The 16,319-nt window shown below is 41.6% G+C and overlaps 1 protein-coding gene across 1 annotated transcript; it reads right to left on the reverse strand.

Annotated features, from left to right (window-relative positions):
* Positions 1-693: 693 nt before the first annotated feature.
* LOC5504496 (ATP-binding cassette sub-family C member 4) lies at positions 694-15,750 on the reverse strand. Its single transcript, XM_032372803.2, has 11 exons — positions 15,603-15,750; positions 13,044-13,370; positions 12,123-12,375; positions 11,285-11,471; positions 9,721-9,913; positions 7,459-8,681; positions 6,560-6,832; positions 5,705-5,977; positions 4,460-4,757; positions 2,802-2,938; positions 694-1,872 (listed from the first exon to the last, which is right to left on the reverse strand). The coding sequence occupies exons 2-11, from the start codon at positions 13,343-13,345 to the stop codon at positions 956-958; spliced, it is 4,056 nt and encodes a 1,351-aa protein (XP_032228694.2). The 5' UTR covers positions 13,346-13,370; positions 15,603-15,750; the 3' UTR covers positions 694-955.
* Between the last annotated feature and the right edge of the window lie 569 nt (positions 15,751-16,319).

Consider the following 16,319-nt stretch of genomic DNA (forward strand, 5'->3'; position numbering starts at 1 on the left):
CTCCCAAGCAAATGAATATAAGGAAATACCAACAATAACGACTGCACCCAAGCAAATAAATATAAGTAAATATTAGCAATACCCATTGCTCCCAAGCAAATAAATATAAGGAAATACCAACAATAACGACTGCACCCAAGCAAATGAATATAAGTAAATATTAACAATACCCACGACCCGCAAGCAAATGAATATAAGTAAATATTATCAATATCCATTGCTCCCAAGCAAATAAATATAAGTAAATATTAGCAATACCCATTGCTCTCAAGCAAATATTTATAAGGAAATATTAACAATAACCACTGCACCCAAGCAAATGAATGTAAGTAAATAAACAATACCCACTACCCACAAGGAAATAAATATAAGTAAATATTAGCAATACCCATTGCTTCCAAGCAAATAAATATAAGAAAATATCAACAATAAGCACTGCACCCAAGCAAATGAATATAAGTAAATATTAGCAATACCCATTGCTCCCAAGCAAATAAATATAAGGAAATACCAACAATAACGACTGCACCCAAGCAAATGAATATAAGTAAATATTAGCAATACCCATTGCTCCCAAGCAAATGAATATAAGTAAATATTAGCAATACCCATTGCTCCCAAGCAAATGAATATAGGAAATAGTAACAATACCCACTGCACCCAAGCAAACAAGCAAATGAGCATACGACTTAGTAAGCAAATATTTGAATATTTAATCTAATGCCTAATTACTTTCAAAGCAGTTAAACATATGATCAATAGTTAAATAATTGATAATACTCAATTGTTTTCAAAGAAAATGAACAAATGAAAAACAAAACAAAGAAGATCTTGCATGATCTGAAAATCTTTTACATAGCTAACGGCCACATAGCTACATATACGAATCACAAATAAATGTTTGCATTATTCTGCTGCTTCTTAACCGCCTGGTGGTAAGGCTAAGTGCTAACAGCTAGCTACTTGTAATCCCCTGACTTGCCTTGACCAAGCATGAGAATACACCATCTTTCCCGGCAAGCACTTCGGGCGCGCCATTATCAACCACGTGACCATGCTCCATGACTACAACTGACGCGTAGTCCATAATAGTATTTATCCTGTGTGCGATCGTAAGCACGGTGCAGTCCGAAAACCGGTCACGGATGACTTGTTGGACTAGCCTGTCCGTCCGGTAGTCAACATTAGCGGTTGCTTCGTCCAAAATTAAGACCTTGCACTTCTGCAGTAGCGCTCGAGCGAGGCAAAGTAGCTGTTTCTCGCCCATGCTTAGCCCTGCCCCACCCTCCCCTAGACGGTAGTCCAACTTTCCAGGAAGGCAAGACACGCAGCCTGCTAACTGGACATTCCGCAAAGCTGTCCAAAGTTCCTGGTCATTGAATGCGTTTACCGGATCCAGGTTCTTCCTTAGACTGCCGGCAAACACCACCGGATCCTGCGTGATGACACTCATCGCCCGCCGCGCTGCCTGGATGTTAATCATACCCAAATCAATGCCGTCAATAATCACCTCGCCTTTAGGTTCCGGCATACGAAACAGCGCCGCTACCAAGCTGGACTTTCCCGCTCCGGTCCGTCCAACAATCCCAACCTTCCCTTTCGCCTGGATCCTCACATTCACTTCCTCTAATGCGCATGACCCGCCTTCGTAGTACGCTAGCGAGACGTCCTGCAGTCGCAGCTCGCCGCGGTCGGGCCAGTCCTCGCGTGGCTGTACTTGGCGCTCATAGCCTGGTTCCGAGGGAAGCCTGGTGTATGTGATGACGCGTTCTACTGACGTCATGAGGCACTCGACTTCGGTGGCTTTGAGGACTCCGTATTGCGTCTGACCTATGATGCCGATCGCAAACGATAACAGCATACCTGTGAGGGCTGCATAGAAACAATGTTATGTCAGCTGGCTCAAGGTTAATGCGCAGTGAAATATGATTTGCTTTTCAAGTGATGGGTCCAGGTCTAAGCCCGGGTCATGTAAGATCGGAATTGTTTTTTTATAGACAAAATGGAGTCGTTTTAAAAGGAAAAACCCTTTTAGGCCAAGTAAAAATAAACAAATGTTTTCCGTCCGGATTTCTAAAAAATTTCGAGCGGGCGGCCGCCTTTTTATTTTTTTCCTGAATATTTATTATTTGCAAAAAACTACTGAAGCGCTTAGCTGCATATGTTAACCACCGCGTCTACTGAAGTGATGTGTTGCCTAATATACACCTATTTCAATAAAGGTTGTCTGTGCAAATGGCAGTTATATGACTGGAAGTAACCATGCGCCTCGACGAATATGGATAATCAAAACAATTATGCATTAAAGGTTACCAATGCTTGGCTCTGACATTGCTGGACTTTATTTAATACCTTTAATTTTACCAATAATTAGTACCGAAAAGCCATTTACCATTCTCCATTTGCACTGTCAATCTTTTGCGAAAAAGATGTATGTAGCTAGGCGCTTCAGCGGTTTTTACCCATGCTTACATGCGGGCTTGTCGCGTAGTCTGGAAACCGGCTGACGACAACCTTTTGTCAATCGACTGTAATTTATAGCGTTTCTGTTAATCTGTCTCTGTGTTTTTGCTTCTGAATTAAAAATTGATGCAGCCTATAACGAGCGAACGGTATGAATGTGCGAAGAATGGGGGACTTGCGCTAAGAGATCACGTGACTGTTTGGGTGGCAAACTAGCGCGCGCTTAGCCCAAAAATTTCACGTGATCTCTTAACGCAAGTCCCCTATTGGAAGTGAAAGTGTACAAGCGTGCTACGTAGGCCAGCTTTAAACCTGCTATAAGCGCCACCAGTTCATACCTGGGTCTTGGCTGAGTAGGTACGATCCTATCGCTACCATGGTGACTAGACATGCGCAGAGTAGATCTAGGTAAAGTCCAATCCACCTGTTTGCCGCTCTGACCAGGAAGGAGGCCTGCGTGTTTTCGTTTTGATATCTGGAAAACACAATTTTTATTATGCGAATTGATTTGATCAAAACTGTGATATATGGAATTGGATTGATGGTAGGTGATGTTGGTGCTACTGGTGCAGGTGATGATGGTGGTGCTATTGGTTGTGATGGTGGTGGTGTTATTGGTGGTGGTGACACTGTTATTGTTGGTGGTCACGCTGCTATTGATGTTGGGTGATGGTGCTATTGGTGGTGATGGTGCTATTGCTGGTGATGATGGTGCTAATGGTGGTGGTGATGATGGTGCTAATGGTGGTGATGGTGGTGCTACTGTCGATGGTATTGTTGATGGTGCTATCGATGGTGGTGCTGCGGTAGTTCTTCAATGGTTGTGGTGGTGGTGCCATCAGTGGTAATGATGGTGCTATTGGTGTTGCTATTGGTGGTGGCGATGGTGGTGCTATCGATGGTGGTGCTAGCGGTGGTTGTTCTATGGTTGTGATGCTGGTGGTGGTGCTGTCAGTGGTAATGATGGTGCTATTGGTATTGGTGGCGGTGCTACTGGTGATGATGCTTTGGGGGTGGTAATGGTGATGGCGGTTATGTTTATGATGGTGATATAAATGATGATGATGGCGATGACGGGGATCGTGGTGGTAGCGTTGATAATAGTGATGACGCTGATGGTAATGTTTATGATGGCGATACTAGTTTTGGTGGTGATAGTGATGGCGGTGGTAATTGTGATGGTGATGGTGACGGTGATGGTGGTGGTAGTGGTGGTAATAGTGACGGCGATAATGATGACAGCGGTGGCGGTAATGTTTAAGATGCTATGGGAATTATTTTTAGCGGTAATGATAGTGGGTGGCTTGCGATGATATTCATTGAGTCAGCATCAAAACTGAGTAAGCCTTAAAACGGCCCGGCCTCAGCTAAAAAAAAGTTGCAATAAAGGAAAGTGATGATGACAGCGAAAGCAAGATGGGAAAGTACAGAGAGTGGCCTTTAGTAAATGGCGCTTTAGAAACGAATTGTTCATTGCTCCTCTTTTTTGTTTTGAACAAGGCTAGCTCGATTTCGATTTCAATTTTGGATGCATTGGCTGATCAGAGAGCAATATAATAAAAATAGTTGCCTGTCACTAAATTGGACTACAAACAAATAAAGTGGGACAGTTGTGCTCTGGAGTGCTTAGTTCCATCGGAGTAGTGTATGTTAACAGGCAACGTTGGCTTGAAGCCGCATTGTCACCAGTTTACTTCAGGAGGTCCAACGGAAACCTCAACCGTTAAGAGACAAAAGAATCAATTAGAATCCGCGCAATTTAACAGGCCATCCGCTCTAAATTATCAATCACATCCTCAAGGAAACTTCCAATAAACACACTACTTTCACTATTTTTAAATATTTTTTCGCGTTTTCCGTTGATAATCATAGGATATTGTTACGTAACCGACCGGAAGTAAACTGGTGACAATGCGGCTCTAATTTGCAGATGAAAGTTTTATTCATAATTGGTTAAGACTGCGACGATATCGGTGACAACTATTTCAATACTTACTTGGTCAATCTAGCACAAAATTCCTTCTCCATCTGGAATGATCGAATCGTTTCCAGTCCCTCGATGCTGTCGGCAACGTGCGCGAACACAGGGCTGCTTCGTATGCTTTCAAGTCTTTGAAGTTCGCGCGCTGCCTTGAGGTAATACCGCGTCAAAAGTGCAAACCCTGCCAGCAGTGGAGCTATGACCACAATAAACCAGAGATTGACGACCGCAGTGAGTAGTACGACGCCTAAGAAGTGGAGGATAGCAGACGCCGCTTTGTAGAACTGGATGGGTAGCATGTCATCCATAGCACCTGAGAATAATCAAAGGCTCTGTGAGCCAACCCGTGAATGCAAATTTATTTTTCTAGTTATTTTTTTGTGTGCATAAAAGTTGCGTACCCAGGGCAGCGACGCCTTCAGTTGTCGCTCAGCCGTCGAGCTGTCAAGACGTATCGCATTTTCTTATCGAAATCGAATATTTGGCCATATAAACTAGCATAGGTAGAAAGAAACTTTAAGCTGAGAAAGATGAGGAAGTGATTTGGGGTTTTAAAGGACGCATTCAGAGTTGTATTATGAAATTTTGTTTCTATTACTCTGCCTAACGGTTAGTCCGCCATGTTGGTTCTCATCTCAAACTTCTCGAGGTGTGAAAAGGGGGCGTGCCTATCCCTTTTACAGCGCGGTTTCGCGTTTAAATATGATTCATACTACAGTCAACTCTTCCCGACACACAAGGCTATATTATGCGCTCGATGAATTCAATCGCCAGCCATCGCCAGTATCGGACGAATCAGACGTCTGGATATCGACAAATTCGCCGCCGCGGCAGCAGACAGAACTAGCGATTTTCAGCCGGTGATTAAAATTCGCTCATACGAGTTTAACAAATCAACCAGTGTGTGGTGGGCTTTAGGATACTCCGCTTTAATAACACCAGACCATAACGGACAACCCGCTATCAAGGACACCTCAACATAACGGACAACCCGCTATTATGGATACCCCACTATTGGGGACACCACGCTATTACGGACAACCCGCTATTACGAACTCTCGCTACAGTCAACTCTCTTCTTGGAACACCTTGCTATTAAGGACAACCTAACAATAATTATTATGGTCTAAACAATGATAACAGTCATGCACGCACGATTTGATTTATCGACGGGACTAAAGGAACTATGGTATAATGAATATAATGTCAGAATGTTATTTCAGCATTTTGTATTTGATGATAACAATAGAAAATATCTACCTGTGTCCTTAGAGAAGCGATTCATAATCCTGCCAACAGGGTTTGTATCGAAGAACAGTACAGGTGACTTGATGACGGCGACAGTCATCTTGTCATTCAGTCTGTTGGACGATAGACTGGCGGAGTGGCAGAAAGCAAACGCACGAACCATAGCGAGAACTAGCGCGCCTGCGGTCAGGCCAGCGTACACCTCTAGTGCGGTCACCCTGTGCTTATCATACCGAGAGAGCCTGGCAATACTTGAGAGCCACCAGTGAGGGATAAGAAGCGCCGCTGAATAATGAGAAGCAAAGATAAGTCAAGATTTGTGTAGTGCTTTGTGCTAGCAGCTGTATTTCATATAGATTTGCAGGAATTCGTGTTTTCTATGAATTTGCAAGTCGCCATTTTTAAAATAGATCCAGGCCCTTAGCGTAGAAAAAAAAACTGCCATTGTCATTGATATGCAGACAATGTACACCTGTTGACCTAAACAGATTAAGATGTTTACATTTTTTAAATATATATTTACGTTAAGTAAAGATGCCAGTCTGTGCTGTTAGCGCGTGAAAAACATAAAATTTCGTATTGAGACCAAAAGACATCATCTGAGCCAAGGTAAAAAGGGCTTTCTTAACCTTGTCATAAAGTATGGATTGTTATGATACACAGACAAAGTTTTTACTTGAAGAACACTTGTCAGCCATACCTTCTTCACTAAACTTTCGATAGAAAAAATCTAAAATCAAAGTTTCACCACAATTGCTTTTTCAAATAAATGGAAATGAATGCTTTCTTACATTGCTATTTTGCTCGGATGACAAGTTGGCGGTTTACAGAGATTTTTTAACCAGACTTGATGTGGCACTTTCTTACCTTGCACCGCCACAAAGAACACAATCAGTATCAACAAAAGAGGCGTCGATAAACCCGCCCGGAAGTACTCCCAATACAGATGCCACGTGACCACCCCAGTGACCCGGTCCTCGTCTTCCTCTTCCATGTCGCGACTTCCGGCGCGTCGAGTCATGCCCAGGCCCCTGGCGCCATCATCTGACCGCTGGTCGCGCACGGGCTCAAGAAGCTTGGTCTCTTTTAGTAAGTTTTGTAGTGCAGTATTTTCATTCAGTTCCTCATATTTCCCTTTGGCTTTGTTTTAGAAAGAGGAGCTAGTGTTGATAATTTACATCCACCTCAGCAAACGCCTTCAGTGTGTAAGGGGATGAGGCGATGATAAGGACGAGACTGGAATTTATTTTTAAAAATATATAATCTATGAAATATCCTTCCTAACTTATAACACAAAAGTTATTCTTTTGCATTTATATTTACGTTACAACTTGTTGCTCCACCCTATTTTACACCTATCTTTCCACAACTCTCCAACATTTACTCCGCCCATCTGCTTCTAACCAATACCAAAAAAAAACAGTCGTCGTTGTTGTTGTTGTTGTTGTTGTTGCTGTTGTTGTTAATACTGCACCGTTGTTATAGTTGTGTTGACGGCGGAACCAGAAAATATTGAGTTCTTTGTCCAGAAAAAAATATTTCTATTTTTTACTGCACTGTTCTTATAGTTGCGTTGACGGTGGAACCAGAAAATATTTAGTTACTTTGTCCAGAAAAAAATATTTCTATTTTTTTTATAGAAATGCTGAGCATCTTTGTCTATGTGCGTGTGTTTATAGCCAACCAAATAATTAGGGCGGTTGGGAGAGGGGTGGGGCTTGCAGTGCTAGCGAGTTCCGCTTTCTTCGAGTCTATGCCCCTCTTACCTGCTACACGTCCCTCCTTCAACAGCACAATCTGATCGGCCTTGTGAAGAAACTGCAGCTGATGCGTCGCCAAGATTCTCACTTTCTCCCTCAACTCCCCACAAATGCACTCCTCAAAGATGTGCTGAGCCACCTTGGGATCGACTGCACTCAATGGGTCATCCAATAGCAACACATCACAATCGGAGTACACTGCGCGTGCAAGACTGACACGCGACCGCTGACCACCACTTAGGCTTATACCCCGTTGGCCAATAACACTTAGATCACCGTAGGGGAAATGCAACATGTCTTCCTCTAAGTCACATGCTCTAAGAACCCTCCAGTACTTTGCTTCGTCATAAGGCAATCCGAAGAGAACATTTTCACGAACCGTTCCTGAGAAAATCCAAGGGTTTTGATTGGCGAAGGAGATTCTACCTATAGCCTTAATAAAGCCTCGTTTGAGGGGTATTTCCCCAAGAATAGCCATGAGCAATGAGGACTTCCCTCCTCCGACAGGGCCGGTTAGAATGACGAGCTCGTTTGGCCCGGCACTGAAGCTGATATCTAGTAAAGTCTGCTTCGCGTCGCCATTCCAACTCGCAGTTATTTTTGACACCTCAATGCCTGGTCGTTGGGATCTGGTCGATTCTGGCTTCCAGGTGATCTCCTTGGGCGTCTTCTCAGAATCGTACCCAGAACGTTTCAGTACCGCGCTTTTTTCATTCGGTTCTTTTACATTTTCTTGAGGTGTATCAGGAGTATTATTCTTGGAACCATTCTCAGAACGTTTTGACACCAACATTTCTGCACCCAAATCCCTCATGATTTCTCTTGGTAAGTCGGGAGAAATTACACCCTCATCAGAACATGTGTCGCCTCCTTCATCTTTCTTGATATCAATTTCGCAAAATCTAAACCTCTTTCGGCCACTAAAATGCTTTCTTAGTCCACCTTGCTTTTTCCTAGAATCTTCTTCCAGTAAGAAAGCCTCAATCCTATCCGTAGATATCCTTCCGTCCAGTACCTTATATGTACATTCTGGCAAATAACTACACATGCTTGAGTTGAGAATGTTGAGAATCGTACTGAGTGTAAAGACTTTAGCGGCCGTCATAGCCGCCCCAGAATGCACCAGGGCCGTGATGGATATAAGCGTTGCTAGGGATGAGGTAATGACCGAAAATGCTGAGACGTTCGTGTGAATAAGGTTTTTACCTCGCACAAATTTCACCTCCTCCCTGAAAAATAATAATAAGGCCGAATTTACATAATATACATGAAACTGGGACTTTTTATTTAAAAAGCCGTTCATTATTCATTATGCAGAGGGTGGGGTCGTTTTTAACTAACCATGGATCAATTAAGATCAAATCGGCAATCTTAGCTCTGGTAATAAGTCACTTGATCCATCTAGATAAAATTAACCGTCTCTTTATCTACCAACGAAAGGGGTAAACCGGTGTAAAACTCATCTCGTTACATGCATCTCCAAATAAGGGCTCTTCAAGTGGCTCTTGAGAAGTAGATCTCTAGATCTCTAGGTATGAGCAAAACGCACCGGATTTGTCTGGTCCCCGCTGTTGTTTCTTAGAGGAAAATCGATACCAATAAGAATAAACTCGGTTACGTACCAGGGCAGCCCCCACCCTCCTTTCCAGCAGCCAAAAATACAGTAAATGTATGAGACATTTTAAACACGAGGTTCCGCTATAAAAGGGAAAGCTTTTATAAGCTCGATTTTGCAAATATGATCAGAACACTGCCATGCTAGCAGTTATAAATTATAGGTCTCCTGTAAAATTGCTTATCTCTGAACCCCAGTCAGCTGGAATAAAACTATTATTGCGCAGGTAACAAGACAGTTGTGTTAAGAGATTGATAAATTAGTGATTTGCTGTTCACTCGCGTGTTTGGTTCAAAATGTTTAAATTTTGCGCCAGCCCTGTGATAAAAATGCTCGTATTTTAAGGCGGACACAACTTGGTATCGCATTATTTTACTATAAATAGAAACATTTTAGGTGTACAAGTCTAGGAATGTTATTTGATTTGGTTTAGAATATGAAATTTGAATTTGCGCTCAGTGCAATTGTCATGACATGTTGACTCATTGAGGACTGATTGATAACTGATTGTTCTTGAGCCCGGGGATGGGAGGAGCTTTCCCTTTTTATAGCGGAACATCGTGTTTAAAATACAGGAAAGAATGTCTAAACGGGCCTTTTTGGGCCCCCTCCTGTTTAATGGCTACGCCCCTGTAGTGTGTAGTACCACTTACTTTCGCAGCTCTTTGACCATTTCTCGGTAGTTCCACTCCCACGCGTTCATCTTCAGTGCACGTATCCCAGCAATCACCTCGGTCATAGCGCTCAGCCGCTTGTCTGTCACACGGCACTGCTTGCGCCTCAGAATTGCAAATAAGCGTGACGTCATAGCGTTACACCCCGCCACGAGTAGGAACAAGACAAGACCTGATAATGGAAATAACAGCGGACTGGTATTTAGGCTTATTAAAGAATGATGGTCAGCTACCGATTTGTTATTGTTAACATTTGAATATACGGTTTATTGGACCAAAAAAATTTAAAGAACTATGTATCCATGGAAATCTGATTCATTATTAACGATATATGATTTGAAGTATAGGCGATGGATATGAATTCTTTGGATGAGCCGAGATGACGCGTAAGGTTGTTTTATGATTGGCCTCCTTGAAGTAGCCTACTTGCGGGCGATGAAAAGCATCATTTGAATACAGATTTCGTGATGAATGGCATCATTTAAATACAGATTTCGTGAATGGCATTACTAAAATACAGATTTCGTGAATGGCATCATTTGAATACAGATTTCGTGAATGGCATCGTTTGAATACAGATTTCGTGAATGGCATCATTTAAATACAGATTTCGTGAATGGCATCATTTGAATACAGATTTCGTGAATGGCATCACTTGAATACAGATTTCGTGAATGGCATCATTTGAATACAGATTTCGTGAATCGCATCACTTGAATACAGATTTCGTACATGGCATCATTTGAATACAGTTTTAGTGAATGGCATCATTTAAATACAGATTCCGTGAATGGCATCATTTGAATACAGATTTCGTGAATGGCATCATTTGAATACAGATTTCGTGAATGGCATCACTTGAATACAGATTTCGTGAATGGCATCACTTGAATACAGATTTCGTGAATGGCATCACTTGAATACAGATTTCTTAAATGGCATCATTTGATTACAGATTTCGTGAATGGCATCACTTGAATACAGATTTCGTGAATGGCATCACTTGAATACAGATTTCGTGAATGGCATCAATTGAATACAGATTTCGTGAATGGCATTATTTGAATACAGATTTCGTGAATGGCATCATTTAAATACAGATTTTGTGAATGGCATCACTTGAATACAGATTTCGTGAATGGCATCACTTGAATACAGATTTCGTGAATGGCATCAATTGAATACAGATTTCGTGAATGGCATCATTTGATTACAGATTTCGTGAATGGCATTATTTGAATACAGATTTCGTGAATGGCATCATTCAAATACAGATTTCGTGAATGGTATCATTTGAATACAGATTTCGTGATGAATGGCATCATTTGAATACAGATTTCGTGAATGGTATCATTTGAATACAGATTTCGTAATGAATGGCATCATCTGAATACAGATTTCGTCAAGCTACGCTAAGCGCTACCTACCTTGTTTTGACCTACATACGTAGAGGGTAAGAGGGTAGAATCTCCCAATATCGTGCTCGAGAGAAAGAGAGACTATTATCTACTTTATTTGATATGGCGACGTTATTTATTTTTACCTATGAGCGATTGCCAGCCGACAAGTACCGACAACACAGCGACGGACGACACGATATCCACAAAGATCTTAAGAAAGATCAACATGTACATGATCGACTTCTCAACTCTCCTCACGTCATTGGAGATCAGGTTCATGACGTAACCGCCCGTGACACGTGACAAGTCGCTACGGCTCGACACGAGGACCTAGAGGGAGAAAAAGGAAAGTCATCATAAAGGCGCGTATCCAGGATTTACTAAATTGAGGGGGGAGGAGGGAGGAGGTTGTGTTGGACATCATATGCGACAGTTTGGCTATTCTTATAAAAAAGCTGTGTTTTGGCGGGGTATGGGCGCGCTACTTCTAGCTAAGCACCATACCTCGATTATCCATTCAAAACGAATATGAATCCCAACTTTATCTGGTAGCTTAGTAGATTTAAATGTCTCCTTGTTCAACGCCCTAAAACATTACTGAAAACACAGGACATGGAAAACGTGGAAGGAAATGCGGATAAAAGCGGCTGACCGAGCGAAGTGGAAAATAACACTGTGGAAGCCCCATGCGCCACGATGAACGTGAAGGTAACACCTTACATCTATTAACAGGGGGGTTACAGGGAAGTGTTGGGGGGAGGGGTGGATGAGGTACACGTTATGTATAAAAAGATATGGCGGAAGCTAACTTTGTCTGTTATTGGTCCCATGCATTTCTCCTAAAATACAAAGGGCGTAGGAGGCCCCTAGCACCTTGGATAAAAAAATGTGGTAAAACAATGTCCGTTCATTCTCAACCTCAAAGGGGTTGACAAAAAACCGGATTTACGTCAGCGGTGGTTTATCTCTTTACACGTGTACCTTTTTATATATTATCCCAGTAATGGCAATCTTGAGTCGAATCCCCTTCAAACATGTCTGGTAGTCAAAGTGGTGGTGGGCGAATACTTTCACGAGGCTTGCCATGGCGAGACCGCTGATAAAAAGCGCGGCGTACCGTGGGCTCATCTGCGCACCGTGCTGCAGGGGTTCAAGGTAGAAGCAGAGCATGACGGCGAGAAGAGTGCCGCCTAGCGCGTCCAGTAGCTTGAGGACTATGATGAGCGCGATGAATCTTGGGAAGAGTGAGGGCAGAGAATAAGTCATATCCATACCGTAAATGATTTAATAAACGCCAACTATCTAAAGAACGCATCCTATATTAACCCCCCCCCCCAACCCATGATTACAAAGTTTGTATTGAACGCCCCCTCCATTATAGTAGGCTATAATTTGGAAAGAAAAAGGAAGTTGGGCCGACTTTATCTAGAATTGCAGCCATTGGCTTATTTACTTTGGATTTACATTACACGTAAACGGGGTCTTATTCAGACTGTTATATAAGGCGCACTGTGCTGCCGCGCATCAGTCTTCATGGATGAGAGAGTGTTATATGTTAATGCCCCTTTTGGTTATGCGGCCAAGTACAGACACTGGAGATGGACCCTGCCTTCTTCAGTGGTTCTTTAACGTCCCACAATGACAGGTTGGTTAGCTAGGTTTTTGAGAGACAGGACCGCCATTTAACTTAGTCATCCGAGCCATGAGGCACAGTCCCTAGAGCCAGGTTTTTACACCTCCGAAAAAATCCCAAGTTGACTTGAACTGGGTTCGACGACCCTGGTCCTCTTGCTTGAGATATGAAGCCCGTACCACTGAGCTATCGCACCACGTGCTCCTGACTGAAATTCCTCCCATTATACCCCCTCCCCTCCCCTCCCCTCTCGATAAATCATTTGTTACCTTGAGGTAAACGTTCCAAGCAGAGCCCGCCACAGTCTCGGCCTCCTGTCCGCATCAACCGCCTCCAGTCTTTCCACACTCCACGACGCTTCCAGATTTTCCACGAGTTTCTGTGCCTCGTCTTCAGGACTAAGAGCAGTCAAATCATCTCCCTCCAGAACCTTACTGTTACCCACCCTCAGGATCCTGTTCACCCAACACAGGAAGAGCTGAGATAAGCAGCTAGGGCGTTGATAGCTGGTCTTACCGGTTGAGCCAGTTTTACCGCCTGGGTCGTGTAGCTTCTCGTACTTAACTTTCATTGTTATGTTGCACTTGTTGAATATCCTGCAAGATTTGAGCCCAGAGAATTTGATATTAGTCCCTTTTTTGTGCAGCAAAGAATATGTTACAGAAGAGCTGGTTAGAGAGAGTGTACGAAGGGAAGAGTGCAAATCAGAGTGACATAGAGAGTGCATAACTAGACTAGGCCTCGGAGCTTTTAGAAAAACAATAACGAAGGCACTCAAATTCTGTTTTTCTGCTCGTTAAAAAGATTTTTAAGACGTCAATGCACTCCTTACGTGTTTCGTGTTCACGTTTTACTATTCATTAGCATATTTAATGACGTTAAAAGCTAGGTACGTTTGTTTTTCAAGTATAAATCCCTGCACGTGCTACGAGAATGTATGTTAACAGGGTACTCATACAAGATTGAATCATTTTTTCTTTACTTACATAGTTAAAACAACCATACCCTCCACATGGGCTTACAAAGAATTTGCTCTGAGGGGGGAAGGTATATCTGTGGAAATCTATATAATATTTGAGTTTCGCCTATTTTGAGGGTTGTTGACCACGCATTCTAAACGTCTGATGACAGCTTTGAGTTGAAACAAAAATTTGGTTATTCATTATTAAGATAAATTAGGGACTTGCGCTAAAAGATCACGTGACTGTTTGGGTTGCAAACTAGCGCGCTCAGGCGTTGAGCGGAAAAATATCAGCAACAAAAAGCTATTTATTCAGCGCTTACGAAAAAAGTCATACATTTTTTTCAGAAAGGGTTTAGTTTCATTTAAAGCTTTTATTTTGTCGTCGTTCTCAGTTGTTACTTTAACCGATTATTTATGTATAACCTCGATAAATAAAGTTTATTGTTTTGTACTGCTCAGTCATATATGTGATCATTTTTGTTTGAATTTGCCACCCAGAAAGGTCACGTGATCTCTTAACGCAATCCCTATTGGGATGGTGACGCGTGTGAAGTTTCTGACCGACAAATAAGATACGTGATAAAAAAAACCTTTTTTCCAAAATGGCTGAGCAACCATACTAGAAATTCGGAAACTATGGTTTCCCCTCCTTCCTCTTGCAGCAGTTACTTAAAATCGTTTTTTTTTTGGGGTGCTTCCCCAAGAAGAAGATTGTGGTAACCTACGCCTTCAGGGCCGTGTAACAGGCCTCGAAATATTGGAGGGGCACTACAGAAACATTAAGGAAATAGTTGGGGGCACAGCCACGCCCCTACTGGTCATTTCCTTATAACTTTTCATATCAAGAAACTTTAGCCAAAAATTGTCGTTTTTGTCACACTCGGTCACTTCCATATAAGGAAACAAATTATTTCCTTATTTGCAAAAACTGAAGGATTCTTGGCATTTTTAAGGTTGCCGTACCACAGGTGCTTAGTAATCTTTATGACTTGTAATCAGAAAAGAAAAACAGTTGCTGTGACAATCTTTAGTAAATGGACTTTCCCACAAGAAACTAAAATTCCTCGTTACCAGACCCCCAAAACGACAACGTTTTCTTCATATGTTTTAAATATTGGGAAACTCAAGCAACTTAACTCTAAATCTACAAAGCACCAATTAAAGGCAACAGAGCTGAGTGGAAGCTTGCATCCAAATGGAGGGGGAGATTTGTGTGCCATTTTCGACATACTATTCCTTAGTCAGTCCAAGTGATGGCGCTGAACATCCTTAAACCTTCCACTAGATTCGTTTACGGCTACTGCCATGATGAAGATTCTCGCAAAAATGTTGTTGACCCCCCCCTGACCGTTTCTATCACTGACTTGCAAACTTGCATTTCATTAAAAAATTGGTACAAGTGGAAATAGCTTCTAGCCTATGTAAGGCGCTTGGTAAAAAGCTTTCCTATGTATTTCTTGCTTAAAATATAATTTGGCAATCATATACTCAGCAAGAAATACATAGGAATATATATATATATATAGGCATTTTCAGTAAAATTTCTTCACTAATTCTCACTTCTCCGGCCAGCGTTTGGTTGTTCATTTTTTTAAATTGCAAGGTTAATTTAAATTACCTTTTTTGAATGTAGATAATAATAACAATAAAAAGTAAGCTAGTGATAGTCCCTATTTATAAAAAAAGTGATTAGAACAAAGTAATGACATTCCATTCCGTCCAAGGTTTTTCAAATAAAACATTTAAAATTTTGTTTGTTATGGTAACAACAGACGTTAAAAATCATTTTCTGCAACGGAGATAAGCTTGCAAACCTTCCAGGGACAAAAGAGGTATCAAAGAATTAGTTTTACAAGACACTCACCGAGTTCTAGTATATGCATCTGTTGTTTTGAAGCCGTTTAGCAGCCTGAACAGCAGTTTGTGATCAGGAATTGAAAAGCGAAGTTTGAAATAACGACACTGCCGGAGGAGCTCGACCGTGCCGTGCCGTTACACGTATGACTTTTGATTAAACTGAAGTCATGCGTTTGCAATCATACTAATTAGGCTTATTATAATTTTCAGGTGCAGCGATCCAAATCACACAACTTGAATAAAATGTGTAAAATAATTAGATAGTCCTTGTATAAAATTGAGAAAAAATAAATCTCTATATAATTTTCTTGCGGAAACTTTTTCGTATAGCCTTTCTGTAATCAGCGCTTTCGGCTCGAAATTTTATAACGCCTGAGTGGGGACGAATTCATTAAAAGGAAAACCGTTAAATTAATCATCAGTGCTGTTTTTGTTAATAAATAATCAGTGTTTGTTTATGTAGGCATCTAGAGAAGCAAAAAGGAAACCTGTAAAGATTTTTCTCTCAAAGGCATTATCTAATATAAACAGCACTAATAGCTCGAACATATTTCTCAAAAACTCGAAAATATTACCAGCTAAACTTGGAGAAGATAATGTTTATTTAAAGTAACTTTCCATACTTCTTCTCGATGACTCATTTTATTCATTTGAGAATTTGGCTGTACTTATTATATAATTTACGCGCGTATCGTAAAAAAGAAAACAAATCTCTGCTTGGCTA

The sequence above is a fragment of the Nematostella vectensis genome, chromosome 8, assembly GCF_932526225.1.
Source record: "Nematostella vectensis chromosome 8, jaNemVect1.1, whole genome shotgun sequence".
In the NCBI taxonomy this organism is placed as follows: Eukaryota; Metazoa; Cnidaria; class Anthozoa; order Actiniaria; family Edwardsiidae; genus Nematostella; species Nematostella vectensis.

Coding starts and splice junctions, on each gene's coding strand:
- LOC5504496 (XM_032372803.2), bottom strand. CDS start 13,345: ATGAAAGTTAAGTACGAGAAGCTACACGACCCAGGCGGTAAAACTGGC. Junction 6,833..7,458: donor GAAGGAGGGACGTGTAGCAG/GTAAGAGGGGCA, acceptor TCTAAAACAAAG/CCAAAGGGAAATATGAGGAA. Junction 5,978..6,559: donor GTTCTTTGTGGCGGTGCAAG/GTAAGAAAGTGC, acceptor CTCATTATTCAG/CGGCGCTTCTTATCCCTCAC.